This window comes from Equus przewalskii, chromosome 15 (assembly GCF_037783145.1).
Source record: "Equus przewalskii isolate Varuska chromosome 15, EquPr2, whole genome shotgun sequence".
Classification (NCBI taxonomy): domain Eukaryota; kingdom Metazoa; phylum Chordata; class Mammalia; order Perissodactyla; family Equidae; genus Equus; species Equus przewalskii.
Genome location: NC_091845.1, coordinates 18,367,386 through 18,386,542, shown reverse-complemented (window position 1 = coordinate 18,386,542; position 19,157 = coordinate 18,367,386). Strand labels below are relative to the sequence as shown.

Here is a 19,157-nt window from a genome sequence, read left to right as displayed (position 1 = left end):
TAGGATGGGCACAACAGCCTGTCTGTCCCAACCCAGGGCAGTTGGGGGCACAAGATGTGAGTGGAGAGCATGGGCTCCTCGATCAGCCGGGCTCCTCGATCAGCCAGGCTCCAAAGGTGCAGCCACGTGGGCTGGGAGGGCACTTGAACTAAGGGGGCCAAGATTCCCAGCCAAGCCCCAGGATGGGCCAGCTCAGGCTTTCTTATCGGGCTTGAGAGCCCCCAGGAAGGGAACACAGTCAGTGGCTATTATCACTTAGACAGTCAGGCTGGAAGGGAAGGGACGGAGATAACTCTGTTCCTCAGCAGCTCACCCTGCATATAAGGTTTGGGAACAAGACAAAGCTCTACCCCGTTCCTCGGGTGCCCCTATGATGCTCCGAGGCAGTGCTGGAAATCTGCAGGGGCATTTTTCACTGTCACAGTGTTTAGGGTGTGGACCAGACATGCTAGAAGTTCCACGATGCACAGAGTCCCATGCCATGAAGAATTATTCTGCTTCCAGCATAACTTTCACATATCCTGCCAGACATTTGTGAAAGTAAAATAACAAACTTGTTATAATTACCTGAGTGTAGACCCTAATTCTGTTTTACATATAAACACTAAGGGTTTTTTTGAAGTTTAAATAGACACAGATTGCACACCCATGCTCCTAGGAGCATTATTCAGAACAGTCAAAAGGTGGAAGCAACCCAAGTGTCCATCAATAGAAGAACAGATAAACAAAATGTGGTATACACATCTATACATACAGTGGAATCGTCCTCAGCTTTAAAAAGGAAGGAATTCTGACACAGACTACATCATGGATGAAGCTGGAAGACATCATGCTAAGTGAAATGAGCCAGATGCAAAAAGACAAATACTGTATGACTCCCCTTCTATGGGGAACCTGGAGTAGTCAGATTCACAGAGACAGAAAGTAGAACGGCAGCTGCCAGGAGGTGGGGGGAGTTGTTGTTTAATGGGCACAGCGTCTGAGTTTGGGGTGATGAAAAAGTTCTGGAGATGGCCGCACGATAAGGTACATGTGTTAATGCCACAGAGAGGTACACCTGAAACCAGTTTAAACGGTAAATTTTATGTTATGTATATTTTAGCACAATTAAAATCTCACACACACACACACAGAGAAGTGTGCAAATGAAAGGAAGTCTGCACTTCTTGTGTCAGAACTTAACCACAATCTGTTCACTACCGTGGAAAGTCGAATCGTGGACAGTGCTGCTGCTCACGGTGCCTGAGTCGCCGGCACCACCCTCCCGCACCCGGCAGCACGCACAGCCGGGGCATCAGGTTGAGTCTACAAGGAGGCGCAAGCATCTGGTGGCATCATGGTGTCTTCCAAGGTCACTGTGCCCGAGCATTTACATACTGATCCATACATTTTATTATAAATTATCTTCCTTTTATTTTTCTATTACATTACAGCATATATATTTTACAATTAAGTGTATATGTATATAAATATTATTTATGAATTTCATTTCACAATAGTATTGGTGGCATTTCAAAATATCTGTTAAAAAAAAAAATTAAAAGAAGGTGTAGGCCTGGCTGTGCTGTGGATGGGAACCACTGCTCTGGTCTCAAGGCACAGATAGCAGCAGCAGCAGAGTAACTGTTGAAGACATCGCTGTAAGGACAAGACCCATTAAGTCTCTATGAATTTCATGTAAGCACCATTTTGCAAGAATTAAAGTCCTTATGGCAAAGGAGGTCTGGGGGTAGTTTTCCCCCTCCCCTGAAAAGGAAGAAATCTAGTGGAAAACTAGAAAACCCAACTCTTCTTACGGATGAAACACACACGCACACTTAAAATAATCAAATTCGTGCCTGGTAATAAACTCAGACACAGACAAGGTGAACCAGAGAACATGTTTTCCAGTCATGGGAATCACTGCATCATGTCAAAAGAGATTAGAATTTGACTGCGAAGGGCACAGTGTGTCAAGTGCAATTACACATATATTATTTCTCTATTGTGATCATCCTTCTTTCCATCTCAACACCGGGACATGATTAATATTTACATACTATCCAAATGGGGAATATGACTTACCAGAAACCATACTGAACATTTCAAATAAAGATCACCCTTTGCCAAGAGAAAATCCTGCCCAGCTGTAGATTTCTCATTTGCAAAACATAAGAGCAATGAAATTCCATTACTTAGAGAAACTGGCTGTTCCACCAAACCCTTGGCAACGGAAGCTGTACTTATCTTTTTGAACAATAGTCTCAGATAATGTATTCTCTCAAAAAAAAAGACAGTAAGTACGCATTTGAGCTCTTGAGAAAGCATTCTTGCCCAACAAATTCCTCTTAGAGAAAAATCCACTCCCCTGACCCCTGACCTGGGAAGTACAAAGACTGACCCTAAGACACGCAGCAAAAAAGTTCAAGTTTAAGAATGCTTCAAAGAGTCAACGTGGATGGAACAATGTTAATAACATCCTTAAAACAAAATCAAGTGTCCTTTTAATATGTAAGTTACCACGCTGCACCCACTCCCTCAGAAAAATGACTCTTACACCCTAATTCGTTCAGTCTGTTTTCCTTGCGAGATTTAACTGTATATTTTCCTGAGGATATAAATTAGCCTGGAGTATACTGCTTTGCACATTGAGGAATTCATCCAAATGAGACTGGAAAAGCAAGCCTTTGTTCTCTGTCTTCCCAATGCTCCTTTCCCCAGGAGAAGCACATGGCCAAATTCCAGTGGGTTCCATGAAACTTCACTCACGGCTTATCTCATGGTCAGAGTTCCCACTTGGTCCAAGGTTTTGAAATGGGCCATAAAAAGACTCATGAAATACAGACGCTACACAAATGTGTTTGGAAGAACAAACAGCCAGTGGCATCCATGCTGTTTTTCCAGTTTCCGATTTAATGTGTCATATTATGGCTATGGCCCACGGGTGAGTTTCTGGTGAGATTCCACATATCATCTTGGATTCTCATATTTAACTTTTTTCTCCTAGGAGATCCAACAAATTTAACCCATGTATTTACTCACTACAAGAGCGATCAAAACAGTCAAAACTACCAGCAAAAGAGTTATCTGTATCAAACTGTGCAACAAGAGCCCATATAAGGAGGCATGAATATTTCTTTTCCTTTCAGCAACTTGGAGCATCCAAGGACACCGTGTGACCCTATTCCATAGTGTTGTACAGTGGGCCTGAGAGACCCACCTCCCCCAGCGTAAATCTATAAACCAGCTATACGAAAGTTTGAAATGATGAGAGAAGTACTGAAAATGAAGAAGCTGGTGGCGATGTGAGAGACCATCCTTAACATCAATCTCTGCCTGCACATCACAGGACAGTCAACTCGTACAACTGACAACAGGCAAAGAAGACAGAGACAAAAGAGAGAACAATGCATTCGTAGAAATAATTGTGTGCTGTGAGCTCTGAGGACATTAGAACGACTCCAATGCTGACACATTTATACCCTGGTAACCAAGATGAACCGAGTCACAATTCGTAGCACAGGGATTGCTCATCTGGTTTCAACTAACATACAACTCTCCAACGGTTTTCACACAAAGCTATAACTGAAGCATCCAAACAGATGCGAGGCTGCGTGAAAAGAGCCAAATTGTGTGCATGCCACTCATGATCTGGCTTCTCTATATTTAATATAAACAAAAACTTAACACCGAGGCAATCAACACTCAATCTGGTCCCACACAATCAGAGAATCTTGCCTCCTGTGCAACCATCCACCAGTGTAGGCCTTCCTCCCCCAACAAACATCCTGTATTGAGCCGGATGAAGACGGAATGGCATTCACCCTATTAACAGACACTGGCCAGTGTTCACATACCTCAATAATCCTGTCATGAATTTGCAGGCCTCCGTCCTTGGCTGCCGGCCCACTGTCAACTATTTTGGATACAAAGATTCCTTCACTGGACGATCCATCTTGGTTATCCTTTGGGTTAAAAAAACACATGCATGAATGTTAGGCATTAAGTTGGTCATGAAAATAAAGCTTACACTCTTAAGACAGTAATGGACTCTTGCTGGTGTCAAAAGTGGCTTGCGGTAAAAGCCATTTGTTTCCCCTAATTTCTATTTTAAACTAAAATTAACACATATGCATTGTGAAATACTGCAAACCATACCAAAAGTCGCTGCCATTTCCCACCCATTGTCCTTCTTTCCCTACATAGCATCTATTTGCAATTTATGCATCCTTTCCGAAACATCTGAATGTATCATTTTCCTAAACACATACCTATTCCTTTTTTATGCGTGTAAATGTGTATGCGCTCCCCATTCTTGCATACCTTGCCTCTTTCACTTAACTTTAAAAGTCTTGGAGATTTTTTCACTATTAGTGCCATCGTCTACCTTACTCCCTTAAGCGGTTGAACAGTATCCCAACACAGGGATAATCAGCACTGTTTCCAGATGTTGCTATTAGAGACAGTGCTGTCTCTAAAACCTTCCAGTATTTTGAAATATCTTTGCTGGTATATGCCTGGGGTAAATCCCTAGCAATGGAACTGTTGGGTCAAAGGACATGTACATTTGATGGAGACTGCCAAAGTACCCTTCAGAGTGTTGGTACCGACAGCTCACTAGACCCACCTCCTCACCAGCATAGAGGATTATTAAGCTTTTAAACATTCACTAATCTGACAGTGAAAATAGGTATTTTATTTTTGTTCTGATTTGCATCAGAAAAGCCCACCACCACTACCCCAATCCTAATAAATTCTGATCTCCAATCTACTCAAATCCCTTTAGATCTTTCAAAGTCCACACTGAAACTTTCTGGGAGAGAAGACAGCTCCCTGCTCAAACTCCTTCCTTTATTTAAAGTCAAAAGGCTCTAACAAGCTCATAAAAAACCCTCACAGCTTGTTCACAAACTTCTTTCCAAACAGAACTGGGATGAACTCTCTCCAAGTGTGCGGATTAAATTTCTAGCGAGATGGATTTATAAATCAAATGACACAAGCACGTATTGTTCCTGAACAAAAACATTTGAAAAGTAAGTTCAGGATATTCCACAAAAGCTCCAAGATGTACCATCATGGTAAATTCCTTGCCATAATGCCGTAAGATCTATTTCATATAATGATTTCTCTGCGTGCAAATATACAAAAAATCCATTCGTTAAAAAGTAACTGTGAAAATACATTCTCCTCTTTAAACAACAACAAAAAACCCTCTATAGTCTGAAGAGGGAAATAGAAGACTCTGAATGTGGTTAAAACCACCCCTTCAAGCACAGGCTCAGTAAGCAAGGGAAGGAAAACGCACACTCCCCACCCTTCTCTCTCCCTCTCTCTCTCTCTCACACACACACACACACACACACAATACCATGTTATAAATATAATTCAAAAGAAACCAAAATCCTAACCTAAAATGAGCATTAGGTGTTCTTCCCCACATGACAAGGATAGGTCTCTAACTGCCATCTGGATTCTATCAACACTCTTCCAAGAGAGAAGGGCCAGCGAGACTGTGGGTGCTGTGCTGGATCAGCTCTCCACCAAAGGGATCCCTGCCCAGCATCACAGCGCTCTGCACAGGCCTACTGCACACTAACCCTTTACCGTCTGAATGTCTGTCTGTCTCCTTTCCCTCTCACAGCTGCCTTCCTAACGCACTAGTCCCCACACATGTGCGGAGCTCCCCACATGCGTATCTCGAACGTCAGTACAAAGCTACACAACAGCTTCCAGTTCTGGAGCACATACTAGCGACCGGGTAGCGGGTGCTCTACATCCACCGTTTAATTCTCACAACCACCACAAATGGAAGTACAGCCAAGCCCTGCATCACAATGACAGACCACATACACAACAGGGGTCCCATAAGAGGAGTACCATATCGTCTAGGTGTGTAGTAGGCTACACCATCTAGTTTGTGTAACTACCCTCTATGATGTTTGCACAACGACAAAATCGCCTAACAACGCATTTCTCAAAACATGTCCCCGTCGTTAGGTGATACATGACAGTACTATTACCCATTTCATAGATTAAAAACCTGAGACAAAGAGGTTAAGTAACTTACCTAAGATCAACACAGCTAAAAAGTGGCACAAGTCACTTTCAAATTAAAGATAGGCTGACTCAACATTATCTCCCATTGAGAAAAATCTCAAAAATGTACATGAATTCAGAAGTCTAACATTCCAGGCTATGGAATATTCCACCAGAGGAGCTTGAAGAGTCTCAATGGAACACGAAGGATTTATGGACAAGCTTGAGTTCCCTAAGAGGTGATGTCAATATATCAAACAAGAGAGCTGTGTTTACTCCGATTTAACTGCTTTGCATTTCTTGGCTGGAGAAGAAGAGGCAGATAGGGGAGGGGATTTTGGCTTTAGTTTGATTTGCAGAATACTACATCGTGCACAAGTAATTTTTCTTAAGGAACTTCAGAAAGTTCAAGCAAAAAAAAAAACCAGAGAGGAACAGGCAAGAGCAAACACCACAATTTAGGTTAAATGAAGACAGCGGCAGGGGGTGGAAAAGAATGCAAAAAATACAGAAAGCCCCAAATCAAAGAAAACCAAATCAAGTCCATGCTTGAGAGCTAGATTTTTCTCTTCAAAGATATCTCTCTATTCTTAGCGTGTTTGGCTCCTCTTCTCACACATTTTAAGTTAGAGCTATTTATCAAGGGGAACCAACGTGACTTGGGATTTGTTTTGTTTTGCTGGCTTGAGAAAAGGAAAAATGGAGGGGACTGTTTTCGTCCCAGGGGTACCTGATAAGGAAGAACACTTGCCAAAGGCTGAAGGGCAAAGTCTGATGCGCCAGGCTGGCTGCTGTTTCTTTAGGGATATGAGAACTAAGGAATGCATCATGTGATTTTGCTACGAGCATTACGTATTGCATCACGCAATGAAAAGCCTTATGTCAGTGCCCCCCGGCTGGGCTTCTGTCACAACCCAACCGAGCATCTAACACAGGAATTCCTTGGGAAACACACACGTCATCTGTTCTGCGTTCTACTTCCAGCAACTAACAATGAGTGTGCAGTGTTGCTCATCTTGGTGTGGTAGCACGTTCTCAGTGACCTGCCAGATTTCCAGGCAACAATGCAGAACACATTTAGGTTTCATTACACTATTTCAACTCATCACGACAAGTTTTAAAAAACACTATGGCAAACACATGCATATGGAATTAAATTTTCCTCCAGGGGACATGGGTGTACTTCTTGCAAAAAGACCACATAAACTGAGAACACTTACGAATGCTACAGAATTCAGTCTGGTTTGTACTTTAATCACTTTTTTAAAAGAAAAAGAAAATAACCTAAAACATGTCCTTTGATAAGCACAAGAAAGAACCATATTCCATATTCCAGGGAGGCCGGGAGTCTCCTTTCACCCCTGGGGAGGTGCAGAAACTAAACACCATCTTCACCAGCTTTCACATATAAACTACTACTCCAACATAGTAGATTTTCCAGCAATCACAGAGCCAGAGGCACAGGGCTCCAGTTCAAGCATTTTACCAACACAGAGCTCCCTTTTCCTACAAACCCTTTGGTGTGAGACAGAGAATACAGACCTTCCTGGTTTGGGCTCTTTTGGCTATGTGAGCTTCTGAAACAACTACGATGAAGGGAATCTTAATTTACTGAAGCTGTTTCTTAAAACTGGCAACATGGGTGGGGAGAGGAGGAATAATAATTATGAGAGTAAACCAAGTACAGCCAACTCTCTGTTATTCATGCTAAACGGCAAAAATGCCATTCCCATTCTGGCTGGCAGGTTGGAGAACATGGTAGGTCCCGGTCCTGTTGTTTGCTGGGGCCAATTAGAGACTCAGTCCCAGTTCACTCCCTTGCCCCCTCCCAGAGCTGGAAAGTGCCGACTCCTGGCAGCCAGGACTAAATCAGAGTAGCACACCTCAGTCAACTGGTAGAAGGGAAAAGTTAAAAAATACCAACCTGACATAACTCTACAGTGTGTTAAGAATTCCACCGAGGGGCTGGCCCCGTGGCCGAGTGGTTAAGTTCGTGCGCTCCGCTGCAGGCGGCCCAGTGTTTCGTTGGTTGGAATCCTGGGTGCGGACATGGCACTGCTCATCAGACCACGCTGAGGCAGCGTCCCACATGCCACAACTAGAAGGACCCACAACGAAATATACAACTATGTACCGGGGGGCTTTGGGGAGAAAAAGGAGAAAAACAAAATCTTTAAAAAAAAAAAAAAAAAAGAATTCCACCGAGATGATGGGAGAAACACAACATGGTATGTGTGCATGGCTGGGGCTCAGCAAAGTGGGAATGCCCCCTGTCCCCCCAACCCACCTTCATTCACATGTTTTAATCTCATCCTCTAAAATGTCCTTTACGTGACTGTTTTATAAGGCAGATAATGGATTGGTTCAACAGTTTAATGACTACGTATCACCTATACTGAGCTGTCATTTCTTACAATAAACTGTGCTTGTTTATTTGTTTTTGAAACCATTGGCTTTGGCTTGGCCAAGAGCAAGGGGGACTTACCCATAATTCTCCTCGTGTCTCTCCCTTCCACTGAAGCTAGGTGTTGGCCACTCACTGCCAAGGTAATTCAAACTCCTAATCCCAGGACTTACTGGATCAAGACTTTTCGGATCAGGACCCTGTCTTCTTCTGCAGCCTCTGTCTGACCACTTACTGCCCCCCTCAACTCTAGCCATGCTCTGCTACCAGCAGCTCCCCCGGGTCTCAATTCTGTCCCTGTTCCAGGCCTTGTATGGCCTTCCCTGGGCCCGCCTACCTTCTTTTAGGTCAGTGATCTGAAAAGATGGGTACATGCCCAAAACGCGTTGGAACAACAAAAGAACATTTCAGAAATTTTACTCATACCCATTTTAGTTTCATTGTTTAAAATGCTTCCTTTTGCATGTAACTTTCAGAAGGCAGCCAACATTAGTTTAGTAGTGAATATATATATACTATTTATAGCTAACTAAATATGCTCAATTTTTTTACAGTTAAGAGTGCTCAAGTCAATATATTATATATAGACCTCTGATCTAGCAAACTCCTACTCATCCTTCAGAACTCAGCTCCAGGGCCGGCCCCGTGGCTGAGTGGTTAAGTTCATGTGGTCCCATTCGGCAGCCCAGGGTTTCGCCAGTTCAGATCCTGGGTGCAGACCTAGCACCGCTCATCAAGCCATGGTGAGGCAGCGTCCCACATAGCAGAGCCAGAAGGACCTACAACTAGAATATACAACTATATACTGTGGGGGGGGGGGGGCTGGGGGGCGGGGGGGGAGGAGCATTTGGGAGAAGAAGAAGAAACAAAAAAGAAGATTGGCAACAGATGTTAGCTCAGATGTGTGCCAATCTTTAAAAAAAAAAAAAAAAGAATAAAAAAAAAACAAAGAACTCAGCTCCAATGGCCCTGTCCCAGGACACCTCCTCCCCTAGAATTCAGTGACCCCTAAGATGTCTTTAGGCAGACCCAGACACAGAGTATACCACTGACAGCAGTGCCATCCTCTCCTAACTCATCAGTCTCCCCATCTAGACGGGAGCTTCATGAGCATGGGGCAAGCATTAGCCGCGTCTGGATGGCTAACATCTTATTCTTTAGAATTCAGCTTACTCTCTCTCTTGCCTGATTACCCTAGCCAACGAAGCACCTTGCTCCTGGGTATCTACCATATGCCATCCTCCCATTTTTTCCTTCACCATCATCACTTTTCCCAATCTGTAACTACTGTATTTACTTGTTTCTTGCTTGATGTCCCTGCCAGGACATAAACTCAAGGACCACAGGGACCTATGTCCCTGGCCTCCATGGTATCTCCCAGCCCCTAGCAAGCGGCCCATGTTCAATACTTATTTGTTGAATGAGTGAATTTGATTTTCTTTTCTTTTCCTTTGACTATTTTCCTTTTAAGCCTATAAATGAGGAAATGGCCAGCAAAAGAAACAAGCAAGAGATGACACTGGTTCAGATAACCCCACTTGAAAGGGGAGATCCTGAAACACATCCTCTGCCACCTCCCCAGAGCCCTCAGCAGACGTTTTCCTCGCGGTGAAACTGACAGATTTGAATTTGTTCTCCTCTTTCTGCAGGAGGGGCTAACGACAAATGGGGTGGACAAAAAGCTGCAGTGGGAGGAAAAAGCAAAGGGATGCAATAACCCACAAATTAGCAAATCGTCCCTGACTAATGAAGAGCTGACAGAGCAGAACCCCAGACCAGACTTCCAGACTTAGAGCCACTCTCCAGCTCAGAGACTTAGTCACAACCGCACACATCTCACACAACTTTCTTCAGCTCATTTGCTACACAACCAGACAAGCACCCAAAAGTTAAACAGTGTAGATTAGCTTTTGTACCACCAGGACAATGCTATAGGAGACCACAACTAAGCAAAAGTGCCTGAGTGTGAAGATCTTAGATAAACAATGAACTCTCTAATTACAGAGAGCAGAACAAGGTGAGCGAGGTTTCCTATCCTAACCCCCCAAGCCTTGACTCCTCTTCCAGCTACATCGGGGAAAGGAAAAACACATTTCAGCAATTAACATACCACACACGGCCGGCCACCAATAATATTGAACCCCAGGGAGCCAGAGTCCCGATGCAGGACGAGTGTCAGGCTTTTGGTTTCTTCACCCTGTAGGGAACAAATAAGTTCAAAATTGTATTTATAAACAGGAAGCAGACGGTAGGAATTTTCTTTCTATCTAAGTGGACTCATGGACTACCAAGCTATCATTAAAAATCCTAATTGGGAATCTCTTGGGAAGTTTAACCAAGGAAACTTTTGGTGCCCAAGCTGAAACTCTGTCCTGTGTTGAGGAGGTTACACACATTCCGAGATACTGGCTAGCCCTGGAGTGACCACCTAAGAACCCTGGGAGATGTCCAGACATGCCTAATGAACATTTTCCACCAATGACTCCTTAGTCTGCAAATGCACCTCTCCTCTGACCTCCCCATTGTATGCTGGCTGTCTAGACAGCTACTTTCTATCTTTTTCTGGGCCATTCTCAACAGCAGCATTCATGTTATGTCACGAAAGGTTCAAATGGCAGTCCTCTCGGAAGTCTGAGCGTATGCACGGCCCGTCAATAGTCATCTGTGTTTGGGAGACTTGGGGAAAAATAGTTCATGAAAAGTCAGATGCAACATGGAGGGGGAACATTAAAATCCTGAATCTTACTGAAAGGGGGGAGGAGGCATTTTCACAAAGTAATTACTGTCCAGTATATAGGAGATACAGAGCGGTTAAACAGAAAACACTCTGTTTAAGAGAGGCTGGCCAACGTGAACCGCTTTAAATCAAACAGGTAGAAGTCGCCCAGGGAGGTCTCACAGGAGCAATGTTCAACAGTCAAAGGGATGGAGAGGCCAGGGCACCTCAACTAACACTCTCAAGTAACAGAGGAATAAAAATAGATTTCACCTTATGCGCGAACTGTCACTTAACAGGCTTCCACATACACATTAAACTGGCTGATACACCTCTGACATGTTTCCAATTACTGGAACGGTACACAAAACTTCACATGTACTGACTATAAACTTGCAATTGCTTCACTCACATTTTCTCATTAAAGATGGCAATATTTAAACACGGTATTTTTAAAAAATATGAAATAATTTAACTATGGGCTTTTTAAAAACAACACTGACAGCTGATCACAAAAGAGATTTGATCCTGGTATTGACTGCTTCCTGATTTAAACTCTTCCCTTCTACTTTTTCTGAGGAAATAAGTCGCAACATTTAAATGGCATGAATGCAACTTATCTGATTCGGCCACACTGCGAAAGAAAACCACTCTTTCTGACCTGCAGTGCCCATTGGTTTTTCTGGAGCCTTGCTTCATTTATTGCTACAGTTGTCGATAGACAACTCTGGTTCTATATTTGGTCAGGAGAAATGTGCCCAACATGGCCTATATACATATATATAAAAGACTAATAGGCCACAAGGTGTAGAATTATCTCCACGTTTAAGATTCTTAGTAACCCTAGCTATTCCTCATGACTAGTTAGTATACAGAATTCAAAATATTCTCAAAAATTTCATGTAAGCCTAAGCATCAATTACTAAAACCCTGTAAAAACAAAAAAAAATGATAACTTATTAGAAAAAGGCAGTTTCTGATGAAAGAACTAGGCATCCTATAAGAACAACACAACAAAATATTCATTTCTGCAGGGTCATTCCTTGATATATATAATGGAGTATTTTAATTTAAAAGAGACACAAGTGTCTATTAAGCTACCCTACTTAACAAAAAACAGCAGGGCCTCTACAATGATAATCTATTTACTGATTTTTTTTTTTTCAGTTTTTCCAGTACACAGCATCACCATCCAAAGCATGTATCAAAGCCATCAACCTTGATAGCTGAGCTGCAACAAGCTAACAGGCAGAACCTTTCACTGCTGTAACAGAATAAACATTCAGAATCAATCAAATAGTTTTGAAATGTAAACACGAGGATCTGCAAACTGAAACAGTTTCTACCATTCTGCCCTGGAAACCGAAAATCTTGGTAAGTCCATTTCTTGCTTTGCTTTCTGAGAGGGGTGAAAAGTTAGAAATACACGGGCATTTGAGTGAGTTATTGTACGCATCTTCCATTTCTGGTTTTCATAACTAATCAGTGGTAGAAACTGCACAGTTATACAGTAATCCAAGGCAGATGGCTCCAGTCTGACAATCTCACATGATGCACAGAGGAGAACGCACCATCAAATCATTAAAAAGAATAGTTTTCAATCTGCTGCGTCAAAAACACTTATTCTTAAAAAAAGAAAAAGAAACACAAAGAAATCTTATTATATTGCATGAACAATGATAACAGCTAACATTTCTCAGCTGCTTACTATATACCAGAAATTATACTGAGCATTTAAGTGCTTTACTTCATCTAATAATCCAACCAATCTTGTCAACGGGCAGTGTTCCCATCCTCGTGATACTGGTGGGAAGACTCAGGGAGAGGAATTACAAAAGCTGTCCCACGTCAAAGAGCTGGTAAGCGGTCCAGCTGGGATTTGAACCGATGTTCTGCAAATCCAGACCTTAATTCCTCTTGTATACTACTCCATTTTAGTGTGGAATGTAGAACAGAATGCCATGTAGGCTAGCTTCGGTCCCTCCCAAGATGGTTCAATTGTTGGAGTTCCAAAAGGTTCCGTAAAGGAACTCATTATAGGAGGTCTAACACAGGACACCAATGTCAGAACAAAACTCCAAACTGTTCACTGAACTATTTCTCTCCAGGAGACCCAATATGAAAGGCCCCAAGATACCTAAATCTAGCCCCAGCCTCAAAGATCTCTCTTGAGACAAATGAGACAAGGTCTGAAAAACAATACTCCTCAGCCTAATAGTAGTTTGCAAGGAACAGTTTGGAACAATCAAGTTGACCATCTACACCTCCTTGCCAGATGCAATCACTGGAAAGAAAGAAGGGGTGTTCTCATTTTCTACAAGCTTCTTGACCTAGTGCGCTGTCCAGGAGGGTTAGATTGGCTTTCGCTGGCATTGCCTATTTTAGGAATGATTTTCAGTAGCGAGCCAACATGTGGAAGATTCAACACATGACGCTGGGAGCGATAAAATAAGAGAAGTTCTAAGCTCTGTCTGGGTTGAATTCCTTCCATTTCTCCATCTAACTACCAAAGATCATTTTCTCTTCTCTGACACCCTGAGCTTGAGCCTGGTTTTTCCTTTCCACTCCCCTCACCCCAAACAACCTCAATTCCTTCAGTTTAATTTCTAATTTTTCAGAAGAAATATTCATAAACACTGGACTTCACACAAGATATTTAACATGTTGACATGAATTCCTGCTTAAACATTTAACCTGTTCCTGGGCTCCAAATGGCTCAGGATAGAATGGATTTTAGTGATTCTCATCAATCATATTCCACCGACTGAAGAGACGTAAAAATGGGATACGGGCAAATACTCTCAACAACGCCGCTTTCCCAACTGTTCACAGACATTACGTTAACAGTGGCATCTTTCACCTGAGGGAAAATTTAACCAATATTCTTCTGATTTGGTAGTTTATCATAACCTATGCTTTGAAATTTTCTCTATGGCCTGATGTAGTAAAAGAAAGAGGAGAAAGCTCTACTTCACATAAAGAACAGGTTAACCAACACATCAGCTTCTGAAGCAGGCATTGTATCAATGCTCTACACCCAAGAAACTGAGGCTCAGAGAAATTCATACATTTGGTTAAGATCACACACCTGCAAAGTGGGAGAGCCAGGACTGAAACCAGGGCCTATGGGACTCCAATGCTCATGCTCTTTGTACTCTGCTGGTATATTTTTGCATCCTATCCTAAAACCCTTTGCCTCAAAAGACTGAGCCTTCACATTAAAATGTCATAAAGGATTAGACATCGAATTAGTTTTGTAATTAGAATTTTTGGGGGATTTTTGTTCTTGGTGAGGAAGATTGGCCCTGAGCTAACATCTGCTGCCAATCTTCCTCTTTTTGCTTGGGGAAGACTGTCCCTGAGCTAACATCTGTGCCCATCTTTCTTCATTTTGTATGTGGGATGCCACCACAGCATGGCTTGATGAGCAGTGGGTAGGTCCGCACCTGGAATCTGAACCTGCAAATCCTGGGTTGCCAAAGCAGAGCACACAAACCTAACCACTATGCCACCAGGCCAGTCTCTGTAATCAGAGTTTTAAGCAAGGCTTCTTTGGACTCCACAATAATAGTTGCAAAGCTTAAGAGTATCTTAATGAAGGGCATCATAAGAGTATTATGCCCCTGCCAGGAACAGGGTAATGATTAAGGTCCTGGACTCCAGAGTCAGAACCCGAGATCGATTTCATTCTATGGATGGGGATGATAACAGTTTCTATTCACATCACAGGTTACTACGAAGCATGAACGAAACAAATGATGGCTGCCCCGTGCCTCAGTACAGGGCCTGGCCAATACTCCATGCTCAGAACACAAGCAGGACACAGTATGGGGTGGACATTAGCAGAGCTCAGCACTGAGGCCAAAAATGAAAGGAAAACAAAGAAATCTTATTATATTGCAGGAACAATGATAACAGCTAACAATTCTTGGCTGCTTACTGTGTGCCGGAAATTATATTGAGCATTTGAGTGCTTTCTTTTACCTCATAAACTACTCTGCCACAAAATCCAAGCAACGGAAAACGTCTAATCCTAAATCAACTTAGTCAATCTAAAGCAAGTTTGGGAGGGCTGGGACCTTGAAGTTAAGCAAATAAGGAGAGTTATACATTCATTGCAACATCCGGCCATCTGACGGGGGCTACTGCCACAGACACGTTTCTCTCTTTCCCAAGTCTGCAGGAAAACTGGCACCTCCCAAGAGGACTGCTGAAGAGCCAGGTGACAGTTTTTCTTCTGGAGGTGGTGGGAGGGAGAGACATGATAAAGACGACAGTGGGAGCAGCTTAGCACGGACCTTCAGTGGAGCAGAGATGGGACAGGCAAATGACACTGACTAGGTGGGCTGTGGGCCAAGAGGAGGGGAAATCAGACACAGGACACACCCAGGCCTGGAGGGAGAAGGCCACAGGAACAAAGGGGATGGGGAAATAGATGTTGGCTCACAACAGGATAAACATCAAGTGCAAGAAACTGTGGACATGGACGTGGACAGCGGCAGGAGAAGAAGCTGGAGGGATGGGCAGCACGAGCTACTTGGGGATTGCCGAGACATTAGGGACAACTCCGAGTTCTGCCAGGTCAGTGGGTCTTGGTGGGATGGGAAGAAAAGAAAGGTGAAGAATAGAGAAAACACAACAACAACAAAAACGGAAGTGAGATGGCACCTCCTCGGCCGCTCTTCCTGGAGCTGCCCCCTATTCTATTACTTTTCCCAGAAGGCACATGTCTCTTTCCTTCAGGAGCCAGCACCTAGGAGAGCCAGGAGCTCTCACCAAGCCTGGGGTGGGCGATGGAAAAGGAAGATGCCTATCATATTCTGGAGTTCAATGACATCCCTGTCATCTTGGGGCAGAGCAGAAAGCCCTAACAGATCCTCAGCACTCCGGTCTCCACCCCAGAACCCAACTCAAGGGTAGCTGGGCCCCTGGCACCGTTTAGGGTCTCCTTGGGAGGTGCTTCGGTCTTCAGGATTGAGAAAAGGCAGAGAGATATCAACCTTGGAGAAGGGGATGTGGCATCAAGACCTAAATAATGGCATGAGCCAGCCACAGCACCTACGCCAGTCAGACACAAGCAGAAATGGAAGCTCAGTGTTCAGAACATACACTCGATTTCGCTTAAAATGAGCTTTGCTATCATATTCGAACACATAACTACTGGATCAATGTTAAAATTACTCGATTCATAATCTGCTCAGCTTTCAACTCAAGGTCTAAGTGGACAAGAATTCGGGAGGAAAATAAAAGTCATCCTGCAAAAGCAAAAATCAAATGTTCTTTGTCAAAAAGACACCTCATGGTGACTGTTTTTCTTTTTAAGCATCTAAGAATGCAAACTGTCTTTATGGGCAAAGTCTCTTTTCTTTTTAGTATTATTCTGTCACCGTTCTCCTCCAAACAATCTGGCCTCAGAAGCATGGACCTGTGCCATCTCCTAATCGGTGTGGCGGCCCCCGGAGCCCGTCCTTGCCACTGTCAATGTGGATTCTGTCTAAAAACTCCTTTCCGCCCAGTGATGGGCGTTGCCCGATTATTGCTGCTGTGGGGCTCACAGCTGAGAACTGGCTAGACTGGAAAGCTGCCCAGCGGGTTTTGAGAACTATAATTGACTGACCGCTAGTCTGTGTATCTGGGCTGACATGACACCTCTCAGCCTCAGATTATGCAAAGCTCTCAGAGACTCACACAGCTGGGAAACAGTTCTGTCTGTTGACTAGTGACAAGAAAGCGCAAAAATGTGCAGGGGTGGGGGCTGGGGAGACCAGGAGGCAGAGCTGGCTGCCAGAAATTCCCTTGCGAAGGAAATGGGGATGTCTTCACTTGCTACACGAAGATGTTTTTGTCCTCTTTGTCATTCAAACTATGCTTCTAATGGTGAAGCGGCTTGCACCAACCTCCCTGTAATTCAACCTCCAGTTCTAAAGAAAGGATTCTTGGAGGAAGAACAGAAGAGGAAACTCTTCTGTTCAAGCCCAAGACTGAAGACAGTCATGGGGATGATGCTTGAAAATGGATGAGACAGTCAACGGAAGTACTAGCGGCACGGCTCTCTCACCAAAATAGGTATAGAGGGGGTGAAAAGAGACAAAAGGCATGAGGGAACAGGCAGAAAATAACAAAGAAATAGCTTTTCCAGAGTCATAATATCTGTAGAATAGTATATACTCATCCATAAGCCAAACAAGATATTTTTGAAAAATAATGTAAGAGAAATAAGCAAAGATTTACAGTACTTCCCCAGGCCAAAAATACACAGACATTTTCAGTCTGCTACTATATTTAAATAACCTGAGAAATCCCTAAGTGTCTACTCCTCTGGTCCCATGAGTTCGATTTCAAGTTTGCATCTCTGATTTTTACCATGAACTCATCTGCTTTTCTGGTGAACGTCCACAAGCAACACTCCACCAACCAACAAACCAACAACAAAGCTCACTTAAGGTGCTACACAGCATTTTCACACCTCCACCTGATGGACTACAAAGTGGTTTCAGTTTTTGAAATTTAAGCATCCAATTACCCAGCCTGAAGCATCTTCTCCCCCCTCCCCACCTCCGGGAATCAGAAAGTCTACCCAGCTGTGACACGCTAGGTTCTCGCCAGGAGGAAGGCAGGCGCTCTGTCGGGCTGACCTCTGCTCAGTTGTGTTAATTTCCATGGGACAAACACGAATACACCCAACAACCCAGTAAGCCTCCTCTTAGTCATGAGCTTTACCCTTTACATCTTAGCCCAGAGCTGCTGCCCAGATGGAGTGACACTGACTGACTATCCCTCTTTCACATGGTTTCCACCACTGACAGAGGACAGAAACCCAGAGAACGGGTCACGCAGGGGCAGCACGAGGTTCACAATGAAACTTGGACCCTGTGAGTACAAATCTCTTTCCTTCTTCTCCATTAAACCATTCCAAATTTCTAATGTTTCTTCAGTGATTTATTCGAAAAAGATCTAAAAACCTACAGGTACCAGTGTTCAATAAATGCTTGGTAAACCTCACTCTGCATTTTATGTGCATCATCTCATTTAATCCTACTGCCAACCTTATCAGCAGGGATATTATCTCATTTTAGAGATAGGCAATTAAGGCTTAGAGGAGGTTAGAAGACCCTCCACAATGAGGCAGAGGAGCACATGAACCCCGATAGCACCAATTCCAGTGTCTGATACTAACCACATACCAGCTCTATTCAGGGTACCCTGGAGCCTGCCCACTGACACAAGGCCCACATCCAGCCCTGACCCGCAACCTGAATGGCCTTCATCCCCCTCCTGATCCATGTGCAGCAAAGACACAGGGCATCTGAAAACAGCTTCCAGCAAAATTCTAGGGGTGACCTCTCTGCGCGGGACTCATCTCTGCATGCCCATTGCTCACCGCCAGGGAAAAAGCTATCCCCCACCCCTCTTCCCAGAGAGGGAGCTGCTGCAGGGCCCACTCACAAGGGGTCTCTGCCCCCCAGGTTCCCTGTAAATATACCTACGGAATGGGTGAGATAGATGCTCGAGTCATCTGTTAGCTATTTTCTTTACAAGAGTCATCATTATGTTACACCACTTCCAGTTCTTATTGGAACAGGCTTATTAGAACACCATTAGTCAAGGGGGGCAGAGGCTAACCCAGGCTAAAAAGCTTCGGTGAGCAAGGAACAGTAAGACTTGTGTTTCCTAAGGCACAAGTGGGTGTCTGATTGACCCCATGGGTGAAAGCCGCTCAAGTTTATCTCTGTATCCAGTGTCGCCTATCACAGCGCTGGGACACAGCATGTAAGAAGGTCGGGAACTGGGGCTGGCCCCGTGGCCGAGTGGTTAAGTTCGCACACTCCGCTGCAGGCGGCCCAGTGTTTCATTGGTTCGAATCCTGGGCGCGGACATGGCACTGCTCATCAAACCACGCTGAGGCAGCGTCCCACATGCCACAACTAGAAGGACTCACAACAAAGAATATACAACTATGTACAGGGGGGCTTTGGGGAGAAAAAGGAAAAAAATAAAATCTTTAAAAAAAAAAAAACGAAG

The 19,157-nt window shown here is 43.8% G+C and overlaps 1 protein-coding gene across 1 annotated transcript in view; it reads right to left on the bottom strand.

The window, feature by feature from the left end:
- Window positions 1-19,157, bottom strand: part of PDZRN3 (PDZ domain containing ring finger 3) — a 234,301-nt gene that overhangs the window by 201,340 nt on the left and 13,804 nt on the right. The window contains exons 2-3 of the mRNA XM_070576771.1: window positions 10,530-10,616; window positions 3,837-3,944 (exon numbers count right to left, since the gene is read on the bottom strand). Of these exons, the coding sequence (XP_070432872.1) occupies window positions 3,837-3,944; window positions 10,530-10,616 (195 nt within the window). The remainder of the gene's footprint in view (window positions 1-3,836; window positions 3,945-10,529; window positions 10,617-19,157) is intronic.